General features: G+C 37.2%; 1 protein-coding gene across 2 annotated transcripts in view; it reads right to left on the bottom strand.

The window, feature by feature from the left end:
* LOC106882861 (uncharacterized) overlaps positions 1-26,701 on the bottom strand; it is a 96,225-nt gene that overhangs the window by 46,069 nt on the left and 23,455 nt on the right. The window contains exons 1-3 of one of the 2 annotated variants that reach the window (XM_089351612.1): positions 24,492-24,537; positions 1,916-2,112; positions 795-968 (exon numbers count right to left, since the gene is read on the bottom strand). In XM_089351612.1, the coding sequence (XP_089207738.1) occupies positions 795-968; positions 1,916-2,112; positions 24,492-24,522 (402 nt within the window). In that variant the 5' untranslated portion in view covers positions 24,523-24,537. Of the gene's footprint in view, positions 1-794; positions 969-1,915; positions 2,113-24,491; positions 24,538-26,701 lie in introns of those variants that run through there. The other variant, XM_089351611.1, reaches the window with a different exon arrangement.

Raw genomic sequence — 26,701 nt, 5'->3', positions numbered from 1 at the left:
TCAACTGGTATCGACCCCAAAAGGATGAAAAGCAAAATTGACTGCAGAAGCATTTGAACTAAGAACGTAAAGACGGAATGCCGCCAAACATTTTTACCGGCGTGCTAACGATTCTGCCGGCTCACCTCCTTATGTTTTTAGTAATATTGAAATAACATAAGACGTAAAAGACGTAAAAGACTCAATAGGTGGATTAGTTACAGTTGTTTATTTTGGCCCATAATTTCATAGGTACACATATCCACCTTCGGCCACAGCTAAATTATTATCATTGGAGGAAACTCTTCCTTCACTCCCGGATAATGTTATGTCACTTAGGACTGTATATTCACAAAAACGGTCAGCATGTCTGAGGAGACGTCAATATTGCCAGTTGCTACAGCCGGTAGAAAACCGTTGGTAGCTTTTTCTAACTGGTTACTTGCCATAACTAGCACTATAATGATAAACAACACACACACATTGTATATATATATATATATATATATATATATATATATATATATATATATATATATATATATATATATACATGTGTGTATGTATGTATGTTCGTATTAATTTACAAGCACCTGGTCTACTCAACTAGTCCTTGACCTCAACACACAGTGCTTCATTCATCCGATCTTAATCACCTTATCTCAGTTTAATCATTCACATACAGTCAATCACCTGTCATCGTTTATGCATTCACATGCATCTGCAAAGCTTAAACCAAGAACCAGGTCCATTTCCCGACACCCACAATGAAAACCAGCCCAGACACGGAAACGTGAGAGGACACAACTACTCACATGCAAACCTTTGATGCGATCTGTCTGGAAGTACATTTTTTTCTTGGCTTCTGCAATGGCATTCTTCCTTACTTCTGCTTGGTACTCGGCCCATTCAATGTCCTTTTGTTTCTTCTCCTCCTCTTCCATCAGTTGTTTACGTTTGAAGTCTTCGATTTTCTTCTGGCGGAGACTCTAAAGTGACATAAACACCACGTTCCTTATCAGCAACATTATTATACTTAACAGAATCACCATGACGATACTCACCGCCCGCTCGCGTGCACACAACCACACACACCTATAAATCTTTCGGGAAAGCATATTAATACAGGAAAGAAGAAACACCACTGATATATTTCTGGTAAACTTTCTACTGGAAGTAGCGACCTACTCCAATACAAACAAAATTCACACAGGAGAGGAATCATGCCACTGTGATATCTGTGGTAAATCATTCTCTGATAAATCTCATTTAACAAAGACAGAACAGAAAACAATATATAAGAATGTACTTTACAAAAAATGCAATAGAGTACACCATGCGCGAATATATTATACAGAATAAAGTATAATCATAGAATGCGTTATATAAGAAGGTATTATACAGAACAATGAAGTAGAATACTTATAGAGCCATAAGCTTCAAATACCAGTCAGAAACAAAACAGCTGCGACATAATCCACGCCTCTCTATTTGAATGTTTTGAAAATTAGTGTAAACTGTGAAACCGGTTAAAGCTTTAAACATAATAATAAAGAATATTATAACTATTCTCAGCGCATTTTCAACGTTTATTTTCCCTATACTTCTACCCGTGTGGAATAAAATAACTTTGTTTTATATATATATATAAATGTATACTTATTCACGTGCATATTTACACGATATTGCACCATCTTGGGACACTTTAATGGAGTCCATTCAGCTGTAAATGTCTGAGGAAGGTTTCGGGTCTGTGGAAACTCTTCGGCACTCCATCTCACCAGTTTCGGAAGCCTTAACAAAATCATGAGAGTTACTTCCCTCCACTAACGAAGTCTTGAAGAAACATTGAAAAAGGAATAAACTGCTTCGCAGGATAGAATTTTACCCAGCATCTCGCCAGATTTTGAGCAATATCACAGAATGTATCACTTACTGCTAATGTGTTGGGCCAGTGTTGAACAAATTTTTTTGATTTTTCCGCAATCTCTTCTTTATTTTTCTTCAATATTTTGATTTTCTCCGCTTCTATTTCCCTCATATGTAACTCATACTGGATCCTCTCCCAATCCTCGGGCATTAACACCATCACCTGATCCACATCGACTTTGGGCATCTTCGCTTCGAAATAATCTGGAAAGAAATGATAAAAACAGAATGTAAGTGACTGCGCATGTATGGCTGTGTCGTGGGTACCGACACAGGCAAAACTACACAACAGAAACAACAACAGCATCAACAGAAGCAATAACAATGACGATGACAACAAGCTTACGGAAAAATTCAAACAAATATTTAATACTGAGACAAAAGGAATTAAAAAAATAGAATGTACTTTTTTTGTCTAATTGAGAGCAAGTTAGTAGCAATGATTTCAGAAAAAAAAAATTGCTTTTTGCGCCTCCAGCACGGAGTGATTCATATTTCTAATTACATTCAGATCAGGTTAGACAGATCCCAGTTCTTGACCATAAAAAGAATGGAAAGCAAAGTTGATTTGAACTGAGAAGGTAAAGATCCGAAACAAATACAGCAAGGCAATTTTCCGACTTTCTAATGATTACTGGATAAACGAGCCTACTGGATTTTCGGACTTCACCGACTATAACTCAATTGATTATTGTTGTTGTTGTTGTTGTATTCGTTTTTGCAACTCCTGTAGTTGTTCCTGTTGCTTCTCTTAAAGCTGTTCTACTGCGTCTAATAGGTTTTTCATGACACAGAAATTTTCAAATAACCAATGTGAGTTTCGAACGATCCTCGTCGCCAGATGTTATATCCTTATGGATAAACGAATACGCTGCAACAGTGTAATAACAATATAATCGAAACAAACGGCAGTAACCACGCCGAACGTAACGACTGTCTTTTAAGAACCAACAATCCAACACGCTAACTCGAACTGTAAGCTTTGAACTCCAAATTTGAACTATCCACACACGAACTGTGGAACTGACACGAGCTACCTCACTCACTCAGTTGTTTACAAACATATTTTGTTCTGCTGTAAAATGGTTTAGTGCCAGATACAATATTTCCAAGCAAGCATGACTCCTTTTAAACAATGCACCTGGTCACTCAGTGAACTTAATGAGATTTCTGATAATATGGGAGTAGAATATATCTCAAAAGAGTACAACCTCTTCGCTCCAGCCAACTTCTGAAACAATTCAGAGAGAAAATACAAACTTATTGTTAGAGATTCCGGGAGGAAGTTCAACAAATAATAGATGCTGTGGACGAAATGAAGCGGAACATTCGTCTTTGGATGGTACTTATAAAAATATATGGACAGACTGTTCCACAAGCAGAAATTCTACATCAAATTCGGAAAGTTTTGCGACAATTGTAAATGATGTAGGATTTGAACAAGTCATAGGGGATAATGTGTTCGAGTTACTTGTGTTCCTTAGAAAAAAGTTTAGATAACTTGTTGATGTTACTTGAACAAGAGGAAGTTGAGAGAAAAAAGATGAAAATACGGAAATCTCACCAACTCTTAAATTGATGACAAAAAATATTGCTAGAAAGTCAGCACTTATATAGAAAGGTCTACAAGTTTTGTTCATAACAGGCCTAATCGTGAAGGTATCAAAAATTGCAAGAGACGTTTACAAGAAGCTCACTTCGTGAGAGGAGATCGGTAAAAAGATGGTGCGCCATAAACGTGAAACAATTTCGGTTCTTCGTTCCCTCAAGAAGATGATAATAATGAACTAAGAGATAAAAGATAGTGTCCCTCACCTTCCTAGTAACTCCCATTTCACCACCCCTCACACAGCAGTCATAATCTTTTGGGCTAAGAACGTACCCTGTTATATAACATTGCGGCTCTTATTTATTCTCTAACATATCTTTCTTCAAATGCTTTTATGTCTATGCATATAGTACTGTGTTTTGTATAATTTCTAATAACAGAGGCGCAGGAGTGGCTGTGTGATAAGTAGCTTGCTTCCCAACCACATAGTTCCGGGTTCAGTCCCAGTGCGTGGCACCTTGGGCAAGTGTCTTCTACTATAGCCTCGGGCCGACCAACGCCTTGTGAGTGAATTTGGTAGATGGAAACTGAAAGAAGCCCGTCATATATGTGTGTGTGTGTGTGTGTGTGTGTGTGTGTGCGCGCGTGTGTCTGTGTTTATCCCCCCACCGTCGCTTGAGAACTGGTGTGTTTACGTCCCCGTAAATTAGCGGTTCGGAAAGGAGAGAGCGATAGAATAAGTACTAGGCTCACAAAGAATAAGTTCCTGGAGGGTCGATTATGTTCGACTAAAGGCGGTGTTGCGGCATGGCCGTAGCCAAATGATTGAAACAAGTAAAAGAATAAAAGAATATATGTACAGACACACATGTGGATATCGCAAAATATCATTCATCAACGAACTGGCAATATGTATGATTGAGAGAAAATGATGAGAAACAGACAGACTGACAGAGACAGACTGACAGAGACAGACAGACAGAGAGAAAGACGCAGAGGTGGTGCTGGTGTTTAAATACGGTCTCTTGTCAAAACATTACGACTCCTTCTTCTTCCATGATAGCAGATAGGTTTTCACCGATCATATTTACCGAAATAGTCATTTCGGATGGCTGATGTTGCCTATGGTGCCGATACTTTTCCTATCTTCTCGAAATTAGAAGAAAAATTTCCCCCCTCTAGGAATGCATTGTCTGTCTGTGTGTAGAACTGTCTGTGTATATATATATATATATATATATATATATATATATACAGACAGTTCTACACACAGACAGACAATGCATTCCTAGAGGGGGGAAATGTATATTATATATATATATATATATATATATATATATAAGCAATGTTAATTCTCTAAATGAAGTATTAACAGTAACTGCACGATAAAGTGTAGTATATTGCCACTTAAGTGTGGCTGACCCCTAGGGGTGGATGTTACTGTTGCTTTTAGCCCCAGGAGGACATCTCCTCCAGCTGGCTTATCGACACACGACTGTGTCCTGTTTGCCAAGGGAGTTATCCCTCTCACCTCGACCAGCAGCACGAACGTATCCGGATTTCAGGGTTATTTCCCTTCGTCGGCGTTCGACAGCTGATGACCTTGGTGAGAGAGACAAATCTGGCAAACCTTATATCTTCTTTTCCAGTGACATTCTTCACTGATATTGAAAAGGTGAAAACAAGCAATGTTAATTCTCTAAATGAAGTATTAACAGTAACTGCACGATAAAGTGTAGTATATTGCCACTTAAGTGTGGCTGACCCCTAGGGGTGGATGTTACTGTTGCTTTTAGCCCCAGGAGGACATCTCCTCCAGCTGGCTTATCGACACACGACTGTGTCCTGTTTGCCAAGGGAGTTATCCCTCTCACCTCGACCAGCAGCACGAACGTATCCGGATTTCAGGGTTATTTCCCTTCGTCGGCGTTCGACAGCTGATGACCTTGGTGAGAGAGACAAATCTGGCAAACCTTATATCTTCTTTTCCAGTGACATTCTTCACTGATATTGAAAAGGTGAAAACAAGCAATGTTAATTCTCTAAATGAAGTATTAACAGTAACTGCACGATAAAGTGTAGTATATTGCCACTTAAGTGTGGCTGACCCCTAGGGGTGGATGTTACTGTTGCTTTTAGCCCCAGGAGGACATCTCCTCCAGCTGGCTTATCGACACACGACTGTGTCCTGTTTGCCAAGGGAGTTATCCCTCTCACCTCGACCAGCAGCACGAACGTATCCGGATTTCAGGGTTATTTCCCTTCGTCGGCGGGGCTAAAAGCAACAGTAACCCTGAATAACCCTGAAATCCAGATACAGTCGTGTGTCGATAAGCCAGCTGGAGGAGATGTCCTCCTGGGGCTAAAAGCAACAGTAACATCCACCCCTAGGGGTCAGCCACACTTAAGTGGCAATATACTACACTTTATCGTGCAGTTACTGTTAATACTTCATTTAGAGAATTAACATTGCTTGTTTTCACCTTTTCAATATCAGTGAAGAATGTCACTGGAAAAGAAGATATAAGGTTTGCCAGATTTGTCTCTCTCACCAAGGTCATCAGCTGTCGAACGCCGACGAAGGGAAATAACCCTGAAATCCGGATACGTTCGTGCTGCTGGTCGAGGTGAGAGGGATAACTCCCTTGGCAAACAGGACACAGTCGTGTGTCGATAAGCCAGCTGGAGGAGATGTCCTCCTGGGGCTAAAAGCAACAGTAACATCCACCCCTAGGGGTCAGCCACACTTAAGTGGCAATATACTACACTTTATCGTGCAGTTACTGTTAATACTTCATTTAGAGAATTAACATTGCTTGTTTTCACCTTTTCAATATCAGTGAAGAATGTCACTGGAAAAGAAGATATAAGGTTTGCCAGATTTGTCTCTCTCACCAAGGTCATCAGCTGTCGAACGCCGACGAAGGGAAATAACCCTGAAATCCGGATACGTTCGTGTTGCTGGTCGAGGTGAGAGGGATAACTCCCTTGGCAAACAGGACACAGTCGTGTGTCGATAAGCCAGCTGGAGGAGATGTCCTCCTGGGGCTAAAAGCAACAGTAACATCCACCCCTAGGGGTCAGCCACACTTAAGTGGCAATATACTACACTATATATATATATATATATATGTGTGTGTGTGTGTGTGTGTGTGTGTATGTGTGTGTGTGCATGTGCGTATTTGCGTGTGCGTGTGCGCGTGTGTATGTAGTGTACTGTAATGGAACTATGCACTACATATTTAGCTTATGTATCACCATCATCACACGCGTCTTGCGTTGCAGTGTAGCATAAAAATGCTACACAATGATACTTATTTGACTGCTGAGAGATAATGAAGCTTAGAAGTATTTAGGGATGAAGGAGGGCGATAAAGTAATAGAAAGCTTAAAAGAAAAAAGATAAAGAGAGTACTTGAAACAAAGCTACATGACGGTGAAATAATGAAAGCAACCAATACATGGGCCATGTTGCTTTTGAGACATTCTGTTCTGTTTCCTATGAAAAGACCGGAACTGGAGCGAAAAACTAAGAAGTTGGTTACCATGCACAACGTATACGATTATTTACTAAGAAGGAAAGGAGAAAGACGCTTGTTAAACGTAGGAGACACCATCGGTTCTACGATATTAGGCTTTGAAAATTAGGTTTGCATAGTGAAGAATAGTCTGTTGCAAGAAATAGCCAAAATGGACATTGAAAGAATAAGAGAATTCACGAACAGAAAGAAAAACAGCAGAACAAATAGCTGACACAGGAAGGGAATTGTTTAACCTTTTCATGCAATAAGCCAAGGATGTTGGCCGTAGGGAACGTTAGTTGTGGTTGATACATGAAAACCTAAAAGAAGGAACTGAATCGCTGGTTTTCACAGCGCAGAAACAAGCCTTTATATCGAATTTGATACAGGTAAAATGAGCATTTGTAAAAAGAATAGAAGACGAAAGTATTAACCATCTACTAAGTGAATGCAGCAAGCTAGCGTAAAAAGAGTATAAGTGCAGGAATGACAGTTGTCGGTGAAAGAGTGCATTGGTATGTTAGCCAAGTGTAAAGTGACAAAATTGCGGAATGCATACGAGATTCTAATAGTCAATTATACTAACAGGATTTTGAGGACGTCTTTATGAAGAATGCACTTACTATAAAAGCAAGGAGACCAGATATGTAGAGACAAAATTAAAGAAATAGGAGTATAAGATCATAAACTTTGAAATATTATATGAGAACAATTAGTGCTTAGCCTGAAAGATGAAAAGGCTGAGGAATCCAAGAGTGACAATTGTTCCTGTTGTAATCAGTAGACTTGGCACATTACCTAAACTGCAGCCCAACAGACTGAAGAATATTGGCATTGAAATAGATATTGCCAACCTGCAGAAAAATGCTCACCTGTATTTTGCAAGATTCTTAAGAAAACTTCTTGAGATTTGAGAAGACTTGTGGGTACTAAACCTCAAAATTAATTAAATTATCCTGCTAATTAGATTCGCATGTAATAGCTTTGGAATGTTAATAATTACTCTTTTACTTGTTTCAGTCATTTGACTGTGGCCATGCTGGAGCACCACCTTTAGTCGAGCAAATCGAACCCAGGACTTATTCTTTGTAAGCCTAGTACTTATTCTATTGATTTTTTTTACCGAACCGCTATGTTACGAGGACGTAAACACACCACCATCGGTTTGGTTGTCAAGCGATCTTGGGGGACAAATACAGACACACATACATATACATATATACATATATACGACGGGCTTCTTTCAGTTTCCGTCTACCAAATCCACTCACAAGGCCCGAGGCTATAGTAGAAGACACTTGCCCAAGGTGCCACGCAGTGGGACTGAACCCGGAACCATGTGGTTGGTAAGCAGGCTACTTACCACACAACCACCCCTGCGCCTGTAATAACAATGGTTGCAAATTTTGACGCATGCTCAGCAATTTCAGGAGAAGGGTAAATCGACTTCACCGACCCCAGTGTTCAACAGGTCCTTGTTTTATCGATCTCGGAAGGAAGGTAAAGTCAACCTCTGTGGTATTAGAACTCGGAAATAACAACAGCAACAACAACAACAACAACAACAACAACAACAACAACAACAATAATAGTAATACAGCAAATATTCTCCTCAATACCACAGAATTGCCTATCAGTTGTTTCATCTTAACCAGCTGAACATCTGTCATGGTGGCGACGATATGTGGTGCACATATAGTTGTGGTGCACATATAGCTGTGGTGCATGTGCCTGGTGTACTCTTTATCAGACGGGTAGTCGTGATGGGTATATTGGGCTTCGTATATTTTACCCCAGTGTCACTTTGATGGCATGCATTGATTTCTCGCTCGATGATGATGATAATAATAATAATAATAATAATAATAATAATAATAATAATAATAATAATAATCATAATAATAATAATAAGAAGAAGAAAAGAATAATAATAATAAGAAGAAAAGAATAGCACCGGGCTGAATAACAACATGGATGTGCTACACCGGGCTCCCTATACAAAAACATATCTAATCCAATAACAATCGATGGAATTAGCCAAAAGAACCGGTGGAAGATTTGAAGGAAGCGGTCTTTTAACGAAGATAATTTTTTTAAGAATATTTTTTATTCTTAAAAAATGAAATTTCACTGCAATACAAAGCACAGGACCTCCTATGCACGATGTCTCAATGAAACACGTGCGATCACACACGCAAAACCAACACCGGAAAGTTTACAAACTATATAAAAAAAAGAAATGGAACAAAATAGTAAGTACATATATTGAATAATTACGCATACACTTGAACGTGTACACAATGATATATACGTTTTGATACCCATAGAACTACACATGCATCTTAATGTTTACAGAACTACGTAAAAATCACAGGACACACTTACGGATACGAAAACACATATCACAAACGAAGCAAAACCAAAACTTTTTTTCTTTCTTCTTTGTTTATTTTCATTTTGTGAACAAATACAGACAGTGAACCATTCATAAGTTTAAAACGCCACACACACACAAAAAATACACTATGCCTGGAGATAAATCTATCAACAAAAAAAATACAGATGAATACCGATCTGCTAGCCTTAAAAAACTACGCTACGAGCAATGTTTACATGCTGAGAACTCGGTGACGGTGTTGTCTCAAAAAACTGACCCTAAACAGACAAATCCGTCCCCGAATGTCAACGCCAAAGCTCGTCATGCCTCAATGATAACAAGGCAGATCACAAACCAGAGTGGTTATCGACCGAATCACAAAGGGCCACTCACTCGAAATAGATCTGCTAGCCTTAAGAAGCTACGTCACGAAAGCTCGGAGACGGTGTTGTCTCAAAAAACTTACCCTAAACAGACAGATCCGTCCCCTAGCGTCAACGTCGAAGCTTGTTATGCCTCACTGGTAATAAAACAAAATATAAACCGCAATGGTCATAGACCGGATTATAAAGGACCACTTACTCGGATAATGAACCAGATCCGAGACGAGAAATCTGCTACTGGTTCAAATCTTCCCGACACACAGGAGCTGGAAGTACCCCACAACCGGAATATTCCAACAGATGGCCATCCATGCTCGTCATCAAATAACCAAAAGAAAAAGAATGAAAAATGGTCTAGGGAAGATAATAAAGAAGTTCTTAGAGCCTTCTACCGTGCCATATATTTCCCTACAGATAAATCTAATACTGTACAAACCTACTTAAACTGGAGACAGAAACACCTTGCAGTAAGACCCTACATAGACAGTAATAAACTTGCCAACGTCAGAAGAAACATTATAAAAAAAAAATTACTAACTGAAGTAGAGATTGACCAAATTAAGCAAGCAGTAAAGGATAAAAAGAATGAAACTGCAGCTAAAGAAGATACTACAGAGGAAATAATTATAAACCAGCCCAAGGCTGATGAAAATACAGTAATAATTGAAAGAGTTAAGGTAACTGATAGGCAAAATAAAATACTCTCTGAACCAACCATAAACACTAAGGCAGGTGAAAATCAAATAGATGAAGGAAGTCATACAGAAATCGACGCAACAGAACTACATGATCTAAAAAATCAAATCATGATTGAATGGCTGAAAATTAAAGAAACTAGTATGAATGAACGCGACACTCTCCCCAAAATTCGCAATTCTAACCAAAACCTGAAAATAATTGGTAAAATCCGCCTTGCACTTAAGGATATAATTTCAGCTAATGATGTTGATATTACAGATCTCAACCACCTGTACTATGCATCCGCAAGAATCTCAACGATTCTATGTGGTGAAAAGATTAGAAAAAGACAACACTCCCACAAAAAGCCTTCTTGGCAAGAACGCATTCAACACCAAATTAAGCTGCTTAGATCTGACATAGAATGTTTGAAAAACCTTAAATTTGACAAGAGTATCAAACCTACAAAGACCCAAAAACTAAAGAAAAAATATAACATGAAAACCATAGTTGACATTGATGCCACCATAGAAACCATCAAGCAAAAGGTATGTGCTAAAGCTGCCCGCATAGCAAGGTATGAAAAGCGTGTTAAATTCTTCCGAGATAATAACATGTTCAAAAATAACCCCAAAAATTTCTACAGGAAGATAGGGAAAACACCAGTAACAATAAAGTCTGTCCCATCAAAAGAAGAAGTGCAAGAATTTTGGAATAAAATCTGGGCAGAAGATAAAACACACAATGAAAAGGCCCCTTGGATTGATAGAATAGCTACAGACCTAGACTCCTTAGAGGAGCAAAAGTGGGAGGGGGTCAGGGTAGAAGATATAAGATCTGCTCTCAGGAGGTCAAGCAAATGGAAGTCTCCAGGAAAGGATAAAATTCCTAACTTCTGGTTGAATGCCTTCCCAGAAAGCCATGAACTGCTAACAAAACTTTACAACGATGTTTTGCAAAATCCTAGTTTGATGCCCTCTTGGCTAGTTAATGGTTTAACATTCCTGCTTCCAAAAAATGAGGAAACAAACGAACCAAAAAATTATCGCCCCATAACCTGCTTAACAACAATGTATAAGACGCTAACATCTGTCCTAACCGAGTACACCTATAGTTTTTTAATAGAAAGTAGCATATTCCCTAATGAGCAAAAGGGATGTAAACGTGGATCTTATGGTTGTAAAGATCAGCTACTCATCAATAAGATGATCTTAGAAGATTGTCACAAGCGACACAAAAACTTGTCAATAGCCTGGATAGACTATAAAAAGGCCTTTGATAGCCTACCACATAGCTGGATTAGGAAATGTCTGGAAATGTATAAAATAGCTCCTACTCTGCGAAACTTTTTATCTGTAAGTATGAGATCATGGAGAACCACACTGATGTTGAACAATGACAATGAATCTCTAAATGCTGGAGATGTAAGAATTTCATGTGGCATTTTCCAGGGTGACTCACTATCACCACTCCTCTTCTGTCTAGCCCTAATACCGCTCTCAAAATTGCTCAATGATGCACAGTATGGTTATAAAATATTTGATAAAAATATAAATCATCTCATTTACATGGATGATTTAAAGCTCTTTGCAAAAAATGACCAACAACTCAAAGGCCTACTAGCGATTGTTAAACAATTCAGTGATGACATCAGGATGCAATTTGGCCTTGATAAATGTGCAAAAGCTATCTTTATCAAAGGAAAAATGACAAATACATCTAATGTGAACCTTGACCAGCAAAATGTCATAAAAGAGTTAGAACCAGCGGAGAGCTACAAATACCTAGGGGTAATTGAAGGGGACAATATCAAGCACTCAGTGATGAGGGAAAGGATCAGAAGAGAATGTTATCGCAGGGTGAGAGCAATACTGAAGACAGAGCTGAACGCGAGAAACAGGATCGAAGCGATCAATGCTCTAGCCATACCAGTCGTGACTTACAGTTTCAACATCGTTAACTGGTCAATTACTGAAATATGTAATGTTGACAGAAAAATACGAAAACTGTTGACAATGCATAGAATGCACCACCCTAAGGCAGATATAGAACGTCTTTATCTGCCAAGAAAAGAGGGAGGTCGAGGACTACTACAGCTGGCATTATCAATGAAGGTAGCCACAATTGGCCTAGACACCTATATGAAAAACTCTGAGGACTGGATGCTAAAACTTGTCTTAAAATATGAAAGCAAGAAAGCATCTTACTCAGTAACAAAACAGGCAAAGGAATATCTAAGTGAATTCCAATTGCAACAAATTCAAGAATTAGACGAACTAGAAACACCTACAGAAAAAGCTAAGCGCTTGAAAACCCGTGCTAAAATTGCTGCCTTAGCTATTATGACTGAAAAATGGCATGGAAAACCTCTCAATGGCAAATACCCAAAGAGAGCGAATAATGCAGATATTGACAAAGCCCTTACCCACCAATGGTTAATGGCCTCTGGATTGAAATCAGAAACAGAGGGGTTTATCATAGCAGCCCAAGATCAATGCCTACCTACAAAGAACTACCAGGCCAACATATTAAAGAACGGCAGCTCCCCATTATGTCGTATATGCCAACAACAAAATGAGACCATCGATCATGTTGTCTCCATGTGCAGTCTGCTTGCGCCTACAGAGTATCTCAACAGGCATGATAGAGCTGCACAATATATTCACTGGGTAATATGCAAAAACCTGGACTTGCCCCATGATAAAAACTGGTGGGAACACAAACCACCCCCAGTACTTGAAAATGATCACATTGCACTCCTCTGGAACTTCACCATTCAAACTGACAGAAAGATAGACGCAAATAGGCCAGACATCATACTGAAAGACTTCAGACAAAAATCATGCCTCCTCATTGATATGACTGTCCCAATTGATATAAACGTATCTGTCAAGACCTACCAAAAACTGAGCAAATATAAAGATCTTGAAATAGAAATTAGCAAAATGTGGAATCTGAAGACGAAAACAATACCTATTGTCATAGGTGCCCTGGGAATGACAGCGAAACGGGCTGATTACTACCTAGCTCAGATACCAGGAAACCCCAAAATGGCTGAAGTCCAAAAGATAGTGCTCATGGGAACTGCCCATATCCTACGTAAAATACTGTCTATGTGATCTCAAATTTTAAAGCAAACATAATTTTCTTATGGTTTCTTAAACATTCACTTGAACAAAACTGTACAAATCCAAATATATGGTACCCTAGGCATAACACCTACATGAACTTCTAACTTGTTGTCTCTTGAGGTCTCTGGGTGAGACTTGGATCCAACTTGTACAAATGCAAAACAAAAGTCAAACATAAAATAATAATAATAATAAAACAGAGCTCAATGCTAAAAACAAGATAATGGGTATCAACACTTTAGCTGTCCCAGTTATAAGCTACAGCTACAACATCCTTAACTGGACACTAAACGAACTATGTAAAATAGACAGGAAAACAAGAAAAATAATGACAGGATATAGGATGCACCACTCAAAATCTGACATAGAAAGGCTATATATACAACGCACAGAAGGTGGCAGGGGTCTTATACAGCTAGAAAACTATTATAAAATAACCACCATAGGACTGCAAAAATACCTACTCCAGAAGCAAGGGAAACTAATACAAATAGCCACAAAACACGAGCAAAACAAAAAACTGTTTTCAGTATTTAAGGAAGCTGAGAAATACAAACAAGAAATCAATCTACCTAACAAATACGAAGAAGAAGAAGAAGAAACAACAAAAGCTATAAAACAAATGAAATCCAAACTAAAACTAGAACAGCAACGGACCATGATAAAACGATGGCAAGAAAAGCCCCTACATGGTAAATACTGGGCTAAACTAAATGCGAAAGAAATAGACAGAGAAAAATCCCAGCAATGGCTGAGAAGCTCAGGACTCAAAGCAGAGACTGAAGGATTTTTAATTGCTGCACAAGACCAGAGCCTCCCCACCAGAAATTACCAAAAACACATAATGAAAAGAAATATAACAAGTAACTGTAGAATATGTGGAGATCGACAAGAAACAATAAATCATATTATCTCTGGCTGCCCAGTCCTGGCTAAGAAGGAATATATTCACAGACACGACAGAGCTGGGACCTATATACACTGGAAGCTATGCCAACACTATGGAATAACAACAGAAAAAAGATGGTATAAACACACGCCAGAAAAGGTAACAGAAAACGAGAAAGCAAACATACTCTGGGATATGCCAATACACACAGATAGAGAAATTAAGGCAAATAGACCAGATATAGTTGTCAAAGATCATGAAGAAAAAAAATGCTTTCTAATTGATGTATCAATACCAGCAGATGACAACGTTTCTCTAAAAGAAATGGAAAAACTTTCAAAATACAAAGACCTGGAAATAGAGATAACTCGGATGTGGAATCTAAAAACAGAAACAATTCCTATCATAGTAGATGCCTTAGGTATAATAAAAAAATATTCAGACAAATACATAACAAAAATACCAGGACTTACAAATATATATAACATACAGAAAATTGCACTACTGGGTACTGCACACATTCTACGCAAAACACTTTCAATACAGTAAATATAAGAGCACCACAGCAAACCACAGCACATACCCAAGGCGCACAGAGCTGCGCTCGGTAGTGAAGTGAAAGCACGTTATAAAAATAAAACTACTGAACAATAATAATAATATAACCTGTCAGCAGCTGAAGACACAGAAACACTAATACAACCCAGCAGGACAGCTGAAAAAATAGCTCTAAAAGACTGGAATATCTACAGTTTTCTGTGAGTATTTTGAATTTCCCTCAAAGTAAGTTAAGGATCATATCTACAGCTTTGGACATGTAAACGAACGCCTCAAAAATTTTAGAAATTTCAATATCTCCAATTTTGTGTGAACATTTTGTTTTCCCTTCATCTCTGACTAACAGAATACGTAAACATGCCTTTTATTGTAACAACGCAGTTAAATGCACGAAAAAAATTTAGGAAATAAGCCCCTGCCAATATATACATACTGCACAACTACAGCAAAACTGTAAACCACAGCAAAACTTTTAAGAAGAAAAGAAAAAATTCCAAAAGAAAAAGAAAAAGAAATTCAGAAATTTAAAAATCCAGCGAGGTGAACATCTCTTCCTCCTGCTATTCCCAATGACTGGAATATCTACAATTTCCTGTAAATATTTAAAATTTCCCTCAAAATAAAATAAGTTAGGAAACTTACATACCTACAGCTTTCGAACACACAAACGATCAGCTTTAAAAAAAGAAAACCTTTAATATCTACGACTACTGTGTGAATACTTATCCTTTCCTCTCTCTCTGAGTATTCGAAAATGTAAACATCCTTTTCATTGCAAAAGTCCTACTGTATTCTCCAACTGGACAGACAAACGAACATATCAAGAAAACATAAAAAACTTTAATGTAAAACCCAAATACATAAACACACTTTTTATTGCAACAACACAATTGAATTCAGAAAATCAAAAATTCAATGACGGGAATATCAGTATATATATATATATATATATATATATATATATATATATATATATATATATATATATATATGTGTGTGTGTGTGTGTGTGTGTGTGTTTGTATATATATATATATATATATATATATATATATATATATATATATATATATATATATATATATATATATATATATATATATATATATATATATATATATATGTGTGTGTGTGTGCGTGTGTGTGTGTGTGTATATATATATATGTATTATTGTTTTTTTTTCTACCAGTAATTACAAATAGAGCAGGTTGAATTGCTTCTTTTCAAGGCAGCGCTCTCAGTGGTCAGTGGCCACTGGTAGTAGTAAACACATTTGACCTCTACTGACCCAAAGGGTTCGAAAATTCCTTTGTTTCTATGGCTGTCCTCCCCACCATCTGCCGAATATATTTATAGACCTGTAGAATATGATCTATTTACCAAACTGCTACCCAGCTAGTTCCTCAAACAATGGTAGTGGTGGTGATGGTGATAATGATAAAAATAAAACTAATAATAATAATAATATGCTGTAGTTGCTAATACTAAATACTACTAATAATCCAATAATAATACTACAACTACTACTATTATGATAGCACAAGAATCTGAGGCCCAACTACCACCCTTACCACTACCCCCACCTCTACTGTTGTTGCTGTTGCTGCAACCACTGCTGCTATTACACATAAAAACAATAATATCAGTGATGATAATAATAATAATAATGAAAGGAAACGGGTGGAGCCTCATTGGCTGATTAATAATGATACATTTAGAGATGGTGTCGCAATTAAAACACTGGTAATTCCGCAACCTAATAATCGCTACCTCGTATGAAAAAAACAAAATATTGTGAATAACGGTGGGAATGAAACTGAAGCCCTTGATGGTGACAGTGTTACGCCCTGTAGGCTCAGAGATTCTGGTCTGGCTCCAGGCTGTCGATATCCTGAAAGGGACCACTACACACGGCGTGGATGGAGCAAGCAAATTAATGCTGTGGCCATGGAGTGTTACTACCTGAGCAGTCCGGTAGATGAAAATGGGGCTCAAATTAGGGGTTACCGACAACGTATGTATGATCATTGGAGAGAAAAGGGATTGTTTCAACTCACGGAACAGAGACTGTGTGATCAAGCTAGGGCAATAAAACAAAATTGTTGGTTCACAGAAATAGAGCTCGAAGCTATCAAAAGACGGATCATGGACAATAGCAGCATAGATAAGAATGAAAATACAGTTCTTACTAATAAGAGAAATCTCATAGCACAGGAAAGGAGCAGTGGTAGTTTACTTGATGAGAAACATATAGATGATCTAAAAGAAGACGATAAAACTAATGGTGACATGACAGATGAACAAAGGGCAATCTACGACAGAATAAAGTAAGACTTTATAGCGACATCATTTGCAACCTCAAAAAATTTGATCGATGGAAATTGAACCAAGAAACGAAAAATGTCGATGAAATTCTGAAATATATCAGAACAAACAACATCACAGAAACAAATAATTTGATCAAAGAAGAAAGTATTGTTGTAGCAGAAAACGTGGGTGTTGATGTCAAGAAAAAGAAACATAACGGGAGTGACAAAAGAAACGATCCATGGTGGAAAAGAAGAATCCAGGCAGGGTTAGGCATGCTCTCGAAGGAAATCTCTGTGTTAGACCGAAAAGAGAAAGGGGAGCTTAAAACTGAACGAAAATGCAGGGCACTGAAAAAGAAGTATAATATTGAAAGAAAGGGTCTGAAAGTGGTAATGGAAGAACTGAAACAGCTCCTCGTTGCAAAGAAAGCAAAGATAGTAAGATACAACCAAAGAATGAAGGGTTACCACCAGAATAGGTTATTCAGAGTAGATCAGAAGAGATTCTATAAAGAAATAAATGGAAGATGTACAGATGAAAAGTTGATACCAGATAATATTGAAAGTCAAAGGTTTTGGAGTGACATCTGGAGCAAAGACAAGGAGCACAAGAAGGATGCTGAATGGTTGCAAGAACTGAAACAAACAGTAGTCTGTCCAAAACAGGCAGAACTAGTCATTTCAGTTAGGAGTGTGAAGGAAATCAGCAAAAAAAAAAAAAAAAAAAAAAAAAAATGAGCAACTGGAAAGCCCCGGGACCAGATGGAGTTCAAGGCTACTGGATCAAAAGATTTGGTGAATGTCATGCAGCCAACCTCTGAGAAAAGCCATACCTGCCATCCTTTTTGCCTGCCAATATTATCTCGAGGTCTTGGTCCAGTTTTTTGCCATTTCTTCTGTTTTCATCAATCTTGAGCCATTTGCTTCGTTCTTTCGTGGGATTGGCCTTCTGGATGGCCTTCTCCTCCTGAGCACTTGAGGTCACACAGGTACTGAGACACTTCCAGTCCTCTAGGGCAGGGATTTTCAAACTTTTTGACTTGCGGACCCCTTTATATTTCAGGCTTTACCTTAGGGACCCCCTTATAAACGCTTATGAAAGTTATACATAAATATTTGCTTAAAATAACATATTTTTACATTTATTTATTTAACAGTATTTAACAAATAGGTTTATTGTCAATTAAAAGATTTCGCTTAAAAAACATACATAAAATCAAATTGCCCATAAAAAGTATTTACTGTCCACGGACCCCCTCTCTTGTCCTTGCGGACCCCCTGTGGTCCACGGACCACAGTTTGAAAACCCCTGCTCTAGGGTACTTCCTACCTGGACTTGTCCTGTGTCTCACCAGATGTCACCACTGCGCTGCACGTGTGGCTCCTCTTTTCCACAGATGGATCTAGCTCGGTGTACCTTGAGCCCTTTCTCATTCTTGAAGATCTTTCCGCAGTGATATTTTTTCCCAATACCTCCCCAACTACTGATGTCTCACCAGGTGCCACCACTGATCACCGCAACTGTGGATCTTCGCTCCCACATTCCAACCTGTCTCGATGCATCTTGAGCCGTTTTGCATTTTTGCAGAACTTTCCACAGAGACATTTCACTCACACTATTTTTCCAGTTAAGAATGATTGGGGTTGGCTCTGTGTCTGTAAATTATTTCTCGTCGTTACCATTAGATCCGTCCTGTTGAGTCTCTCATTCTCCCACCCTCTCAGGAGACTCTGGGGGTGTCGCTTTCTCTTAGTTTTCGTAGCTTAATTGAATAATATACATACATACATACATACATACATACATACATATATATATATATACATACATTATTATGTATATATATATATATATATATATATATATATATATATATATATATATATGCACACATACATTATTCTTAAACACACACACATATATATTTATATATACATTATTCTTAAACGTGTATATATATATATATATATATATATATATATATATATATATATATATATATATATATATATATATATATATATATATAGTTCTTAAACAAGAATATTATTGATAGGAACGTCGAAGTTTCGATCTTAGTCATCGTCGATCTGCGATGCATTGAAGTTAATTTTGACTTTATATAGTCTTTGTTGAGTTAAAATCTTCCCTGGGTCTGTGGATTTGAGTGGAGAGGTATTTAGATGGTTGTTGGGTGGATTGCCATAGGGAGGTGTCCCGAAGAAATTTTTTTTGATTAAATTTGGAGTTATGTTGTTGTTTAGAATTCATTCCTGTTTAGAACTTTGATTGCAGGTGTGTATATATTTAGGCGTGTTCCTGTCAGGTCATGAGATTGTTTTTAAATGGTTCGCGAAGAGTTATAGACAGGTCGTGGATGTCCCAGTAGATTAACTTATTTTTTTGATCTGTGGGATTTAATCCTTTACTTTGATAATGTAAAGATCAAAGGTTCAAAGTTTACTCTAGTATTTAAAATCTTAGCAATCGGGTGTACCAACTTTTTGTAAGGGAACTTTTTAAGGGTTCCCAAAAGAATGTATGTCGATGCAATGTTTTAGCTGGTCGATTTTCTTTTTACTTGTTGTTGTTGCTGTTGCTGTTTATGGCATTTCCTGTTTGTATTTAGAAGGCGCGGGTTGTAAGTCTGGCAAGTCATGGTCTTGTCTTTATAGAAAATTATCTTGAGCTTTGATGTTCACAAGAGGATGTGGGTAGGTCTAAAGTTTCTTGGTCTGTATGTTTCTCTGTAAGAGCTCATTGTTCTATAAACAATTTGATTAACATGTGGAAATATTATGCTCAGTCAGAATAAAAGCAATTTTATATTAATCTAATCTATACTTTTGTGGACTACAAATTTATAATTCTCAAACAAGAACGTTGTTGACTGTGACTTCGAAATTTCGGCCATTGTCGATCTGTGTTGCTTTGAAGTTAATCTTGGCTTTATATAATTAAGTTTAAAATTTCCACATGTTAATCAAATAGTAATAATAACAGCCGGCATGTAGGATGCTTACAGCCATTGGAATGAGCGGTAGAGAGCAAAGGGTGGCTGTACGCAGGATGAGAGAGACGGCTGAAAGAGCCTCTTGTTGGCTTTGGAGGCACGAGAAAGGAGTTAAGCTGGGAGCCAGGAAGAGATGAGGAGCAGTGACTCGGCCACCTCTGCTGACCACCAACGGGAGGGTGTTACGGTTCAGGGGCGAAACACTTGACGAACGTTGGATACCGTCTGATGACATCATTTCCTCTTGACCAAGACTTCATTCACTTTGGTAAGTGGAAAAAGCACCTCCTTAAAGGTGTTATTAACACACACACACACACACACACACATATATATATATATGAAGACCCTCTTTGGTCATGACTGAGCATGGGATTGCCCCTAGAAAGTTTCCCTCCGAGGCACAAGTCCAGGCAAGGTTGTTTATGGAAGACCAGCAGTCGTCCATGTATACCAGCTTCCCGTCTCCACGCCATTGATGTTATTATCCAAGGGAAAGGCAAAGGGGCCGATACAGCTTGGCACCAGTGACGTCGCAACTCATTTCTACAGCCCAGTGAACTGGAGTGACGTGAAATAAAGTGTCTTGCTCAAGAACACAACACACGGCCCGGTCCGGGGATCGAACTCATTACTTCATGATTGCCAGCCCGTCGCTCTAACCACCGAATCATGCACTTTCACCCACCCCTACGCACACACATTTATAAACATATGTATGCATATACACAGACACGCCTATATAAACTTTTCTCTAATTGTTTTATGTATCTGTAAAGTCATAAACCGACAAAATTCCCAGACTGAGCGTGCTTGGTCAACGGAAATGCGTGTGCGATTGACAATAATGACGATAATGTATAACGATAATTGTGTTTGTGTTTGTGTGTTTATGTGCTTATATTTATAAGTCATTTCAGAATTTAATACGACATAAGCACTTAATTATCCTTAATTAGTTCTTATTATGTCATCTTACATATCATGTGTGTGTGTGTTCCCGCACTTACTAAACATGAACACACATAGGGGTATACGCATGCGCAAATAAAGATACATGCAATAGGAATACAAAAATACCAAATGGCTGATCATTAGTAAGGAAAGACACACAAATAAGAAAGAAAAAAGCAAAGGACCACTGATGAGGTCACAGAAGTGTGATGAAAGAAATCTGGCCGAAATACGATTAATGTAAAAAATGAAATAAAACTGAAGTAAATTAACACCAAATATATAGTGCGTGTGTTTTTATTGGCTAAAATGGCAACACGACCATCCCCAAATACAACAATATGTATCTATCTAACTAGCTATATAATCACACCCACACATATATGTATACAAATACATATACCTACGTACATACATGCATACAAACATACATAATACATACATACATACATACATGCATACATACATACATACATATATATATACACCGAAGATATCACCCACATCATAAGCAGTCGTCCGAAAATGTCATCACGTTATTATCTACCGATGAGACATGGTGCTGTAGCTAGGACACTGTATAATGAGATCCGTGAGAAGGAGCTATTAAGTGCACACACTCAGAATGTATAATGCAGGCGTGGTTATGTGAGCTAGTAGATGTATGTGAATGCTCATATAATGCATAGTTATAAAATTCGAATTTAATACAAGGGAGATAATAATTCCGGGGAGTTGTGCCCCATGATATGTATGATTTATTCCAAAATCTCGCTCGATCTCATGTGATTATATCATGTTATCATCCGAGATAGAGATTAACAATCACGTTCTATGTAAAAGGTTTGATAATTGTTGAAAGATATTTCTCTCAGCATGAAACAAATGGTAGTCTTGTTACCCCACAAATAATACCTATACATACACACACACACACACACACACACACACACACACACACACACACGCACGCACACACACACACACATATATATATATCTTAGGTCCTAGCAGGGTATAAAACTAGAGTATTTCCAGAGAAGCACTCAACCCGAGTTCTAAGCTATCAACTCTGTCGGATTCACCAAAATTCTTCACATATAGAAAATCCAAATAATAAGAAGACAAAAAGAAATTTTTTTAACAATGTCTTATGATTCGCTGCCGTTGTTCCTGTACCAACTTTGCAAGTCTGATGAAGTACCACTCTAATGTCTAAAACCGCAAACCTTATGTAAATTTTCACTTGGAATTTTTGCGTAAACTGGCGTTGCAAGCAGAGTAGGTACAGAAACAATTGTAAATCATCAGTAAAGATGTGTTAAAGAATTTCTTTGTCTTATTATTTGGAATAAATATATATATATATATAAATTTAAATATGAGAAGTAGTAATAATGAGGTGGTCAGCAAGACTTCTACCTGTACAGGTAGAATATAAAATAAGTGAAGGAAAGAAGGGTAAAAATACCGCTTGCTAAAAATCAAAGCCACAGCTTAAAAGACCCTCCAATCTTACGATAAATATACACACGTGCAATGCGATGAACATTTTAGAAATAGGCTTACCTTCAGAATGGAATACGAAGATAAATAATACATGTCCCAATATCAATTGATTTCATGCTTTGCATGACAGACATGCTCTGCGATCATCGGTCGGAAATAGTATTTGACATCTATTTCTAAAATATTCACTACGTCAACTCGTGTGCGTTTCTAACTTTAAACGTCCCGCTCCGTTTAAAGAGAAACTATTGTAAACAATATTAAATTTTTATTGATTTTTAGCAAGTGGTATTTTACCCTTCTTTTCTTCAATTCTCTCTCTCTCTCTCTCTCTCTCTCTCTCTATATATATATATATATATATATATATATTCTTCATAGACAGTTATTCCATTCCCTAAATTTGGATTTTCATTCACATACACAACAACCCCGGCTGCTAAACGTGAACTATGAAATAACTTCTTTCAGCTTATCGAACTTCGATAAACCACTAATGTTCATGAAAGTTGTTTTTTAATACCTTCCACGGACCGTTCGAAGCTTACTAACTTCCTACACCTTAATCCTTGAATCTTACCTTTACGCGAGCGCACGCACACACAAGTGTGTGTGTGCCTGTGTCTTTGTGTGTCTGTGTGTGTGTGTGTGCATGCATGTGTATGGGGGGTGCGCGCGTGCGTGCGTGTGTGTGTGTGAGTGTGTGTGCATGTGTAAGCATGTAATAATCTTGGGATCATTAATAATAAAAGCAATGTTTACAATAATGCATCCGCTTATTCTTAATAACTTCTGGCAGATTTGAACGGAATATTCGAGTGTGGTTGTCTTTTCGTCATCGGAAAGCACATCCTCTCTTGAGACAATGTGTATTCATAATACAGGCGATTCACCAATGTAATGAGATTTTGAAATTCTATGATGTTTCTCCTAAGATGAAAAACAACAGTGATGATCACCTATCCACGTTTGAATCTGCTAGGACGTATTAACAAGGAATAGGTTGTTTGGATTCTTGTTATTCTTCACGGAGCTCATGAATTATTATTTGTTTGGCGCACAACAACATATAACAGCAAATAATTTGTTTGATAATTCCTATACAAAACAGCTCGTACTCTTGACTCTCCATCGGTCTGGTGGAGTAACTTTGAGTGAGGAGACACGCAACAAGATCGAAACACCACGGTAACTCGAAATATCCAAACATTGATGAACCACGTGTGTTATGAACACGAATCTTCTAAAAAGAGGAAGTGTTCTCCGATGGCGAAAAATAACAACAACGATTAGCATATTCACGTTCGAATGTGCCAGACCGTATTAAGAAATAACTGATACGTTATTTTTTGAATTCTTGCTGTTCTGTGTACATCCAGGAATGATTAACAAATATTTACCGATGAAAGAACTCAATAGTGGTAGTCAATCTAAATAGAGAGAAGGAGAGAAAGAGATAGATAGAGAGAGAGAGGGAGAAAGAGAAATGTCATATCTCAAAGTGCACATCTGCAACCTGATAACAAATAGTTTTACTAGTGATGTTAAGTAGAAAGGCTACTGCATAGGGCCCAATAACATATATGTAAATACATACATACATACATACATATATATATATATATATTTATATATATATATATATATATATATATATATATATAACAAAAATAGGGATACAGAAAATCGCATCTTTAATTGTAGACTTCACCATATAAAGCCGGCAGTTGTTTCTGTTGCATCAATACATCAAGATATAGAAAATATCATTGAAATTAATATATCCGAAAATACATGTTAGCACAACGTTTTCGAGGCGATCCAGAATTAGTTAAATTCAAAGTGAATTAAGGAAATATTTCCAGTATACGAACGCATACAAAAAGAACGTTACGAAGAAACATGTTATTCTACTTGCATTTCCTGGTGTCAAGCGGCCACGAACATTACTTGTAAGTACAACTACTGCGTTGATCACTTTAGAGAGATTTTGGAACTAGCATTTTTGCTTATATATATATATATATATATATATATATATATATATATATATATATATATATATATATATATATATATATATATATATATATATATATATATATATATATATATATATATATATATATATATATATATATATATATATATATATATATATATATATATATATATATATATATATATATATATATATATGTTATCTTTTACTTCTTTCTGTCATGCATACATATATGTAAGTAAAAATTGTTTTTATGTTCAGGAATATAATAAGAACAATTTTCCATTAATCGGAAGGGCTGGTCCGTACTTTTGTAGAGTACAAGTTTATTATTTTTTAATAAGAGTTGTACTGATTCTGACTTCTAAGTCACAGCTATCATTGGACATATATGCGTATTTATGTATGTATGTATGTATGTATGTATTATGTATGTATGTATTATGTATGTATGTATGTATGTATGAAATAAATTTTTCGATAATGCCTAAAAGTCGACAGTCTAGTCTTAAGGGACCCAAAAAGTTAAATGTTACAAACTTCAAATTACCAAGCGACTTGCAAAGATTCCACGCTGCTATAGAAAGTATCAATCTTGACCCAAACGATCTATGGGAAGATTTCAAAACAAAAGTATTGCAGGTTGCAGGTTTATTATTAGGATTTAAATCGCGTAAGTCCAGGGACTGGTTTTCAGACAAATCCCCGGAAATTCATGATCTTCTTTTATAAAAAACAAAACTTAGGTAATCGGTCCTTGAACCCCAACTCAACGAAGCTTACAGAAAGCTGAAAGGGAAAATGCAGACTGTTCTAACGAAAATTAAGCAGAAATGGTGGAATGATAGAACAAAAGGGGCACAAGAAGTAGCTGATAAAAATGATGCCAAGGGTTTGTACTCTTATGTTAAGGAGGTATATGGCCCAAAATCTTTTTCAATAGCTCCAGTGAGAACAGCGAATGGACGATTTCTTCTGACTGACACCGCTTCTGTTTAGAAGCGCTGGGTAGAACATTTTTCCACACTTTTGAATAGACCATCATCCGCTGATATGAGGATGATAGAAAAAATCGAACACTTTCCAATTATAGAGGAGGTGACATTTGAACCAAGTCTAAATGACATTTATTTAGCTGTGAATAAGCTGAATAACAATAAGTCTCCAGGATCTGATGGAATCTGTGCAGAAGTCTTGAAATATGGAGATGACAGAATGTTTGAACTCTTAAATATATTGTCTCTATTGGAGAACTGAGAAAGTGCCTCAAGACTGGATTGATGCCATTTTAGTCTTGTTGTATAAATCGGGGCTAAAGGATCTGTGAGGTAATTTTCGTGGGATTTCGTTTTGTCTGTAGTTGGAAAATTACATGTCCGCATTCTGTTAGAACGTTTAAATACCTTCATAGTTCTAGATATGGTGTCTGAGTCTCAATGTGGTTTTCGCTCCTCCAGTGGCACAGTTGACTGTATCTTTACTAACAGACAATTTCAGGAAAAATGCGTTGAACAGAATCTTGCCCTAGACCATTGCTTTGTTGGTTTGAGCAAAGCATTTGATACTGTTAATCGAAATGCTCTGTGGCTAATTCTAAAGAAAATAGGTTGCCTAGAAAAGTTTGTAAACATGATCAAGGCTTTTGCGTCAAGGTATGAAATCTAGAGTTAATTCTGGTGGCAGGCTCTCTGAATCTTTTACCGTGGAAAATGGAGTAAAGTATCGTGCTGTCGTGCTGTCACACACCTTTCAAAACTCCGATGAGGGTATTTACATAAAAAATCGAACAGGGAATGTTTTTAATCTGACCAGACTGAAATTCTAAACAAAGGTTTTTACTTCACTCATTAGGGAACTCATATACGCTGACGATTGCGATCTAGTCAGCCACTCTGAAACAGGCTTGCAATTTCTTGTAT

The sequence above is a fragment of the Octopus bimaculoides genome, chromosome 4 (assembly GCF_046866305.1).
Source record: "Octopus bimaculoides isolate indiv1 chromosome 4, ASM4686630v1, whole genome shotgun sequence".
Lineage (NCBI taxonomy): Eukaryota > Metazoa > Mollusca > Cephalopoda > Octopoda > Octopodidae > Octopus > Octopus bimaculoides.
The sequence above is the reverse complement of the archived record's forward strand: the minus strand, read 5'-3'. Positions and strand labels throughout refer to the sequence as shown.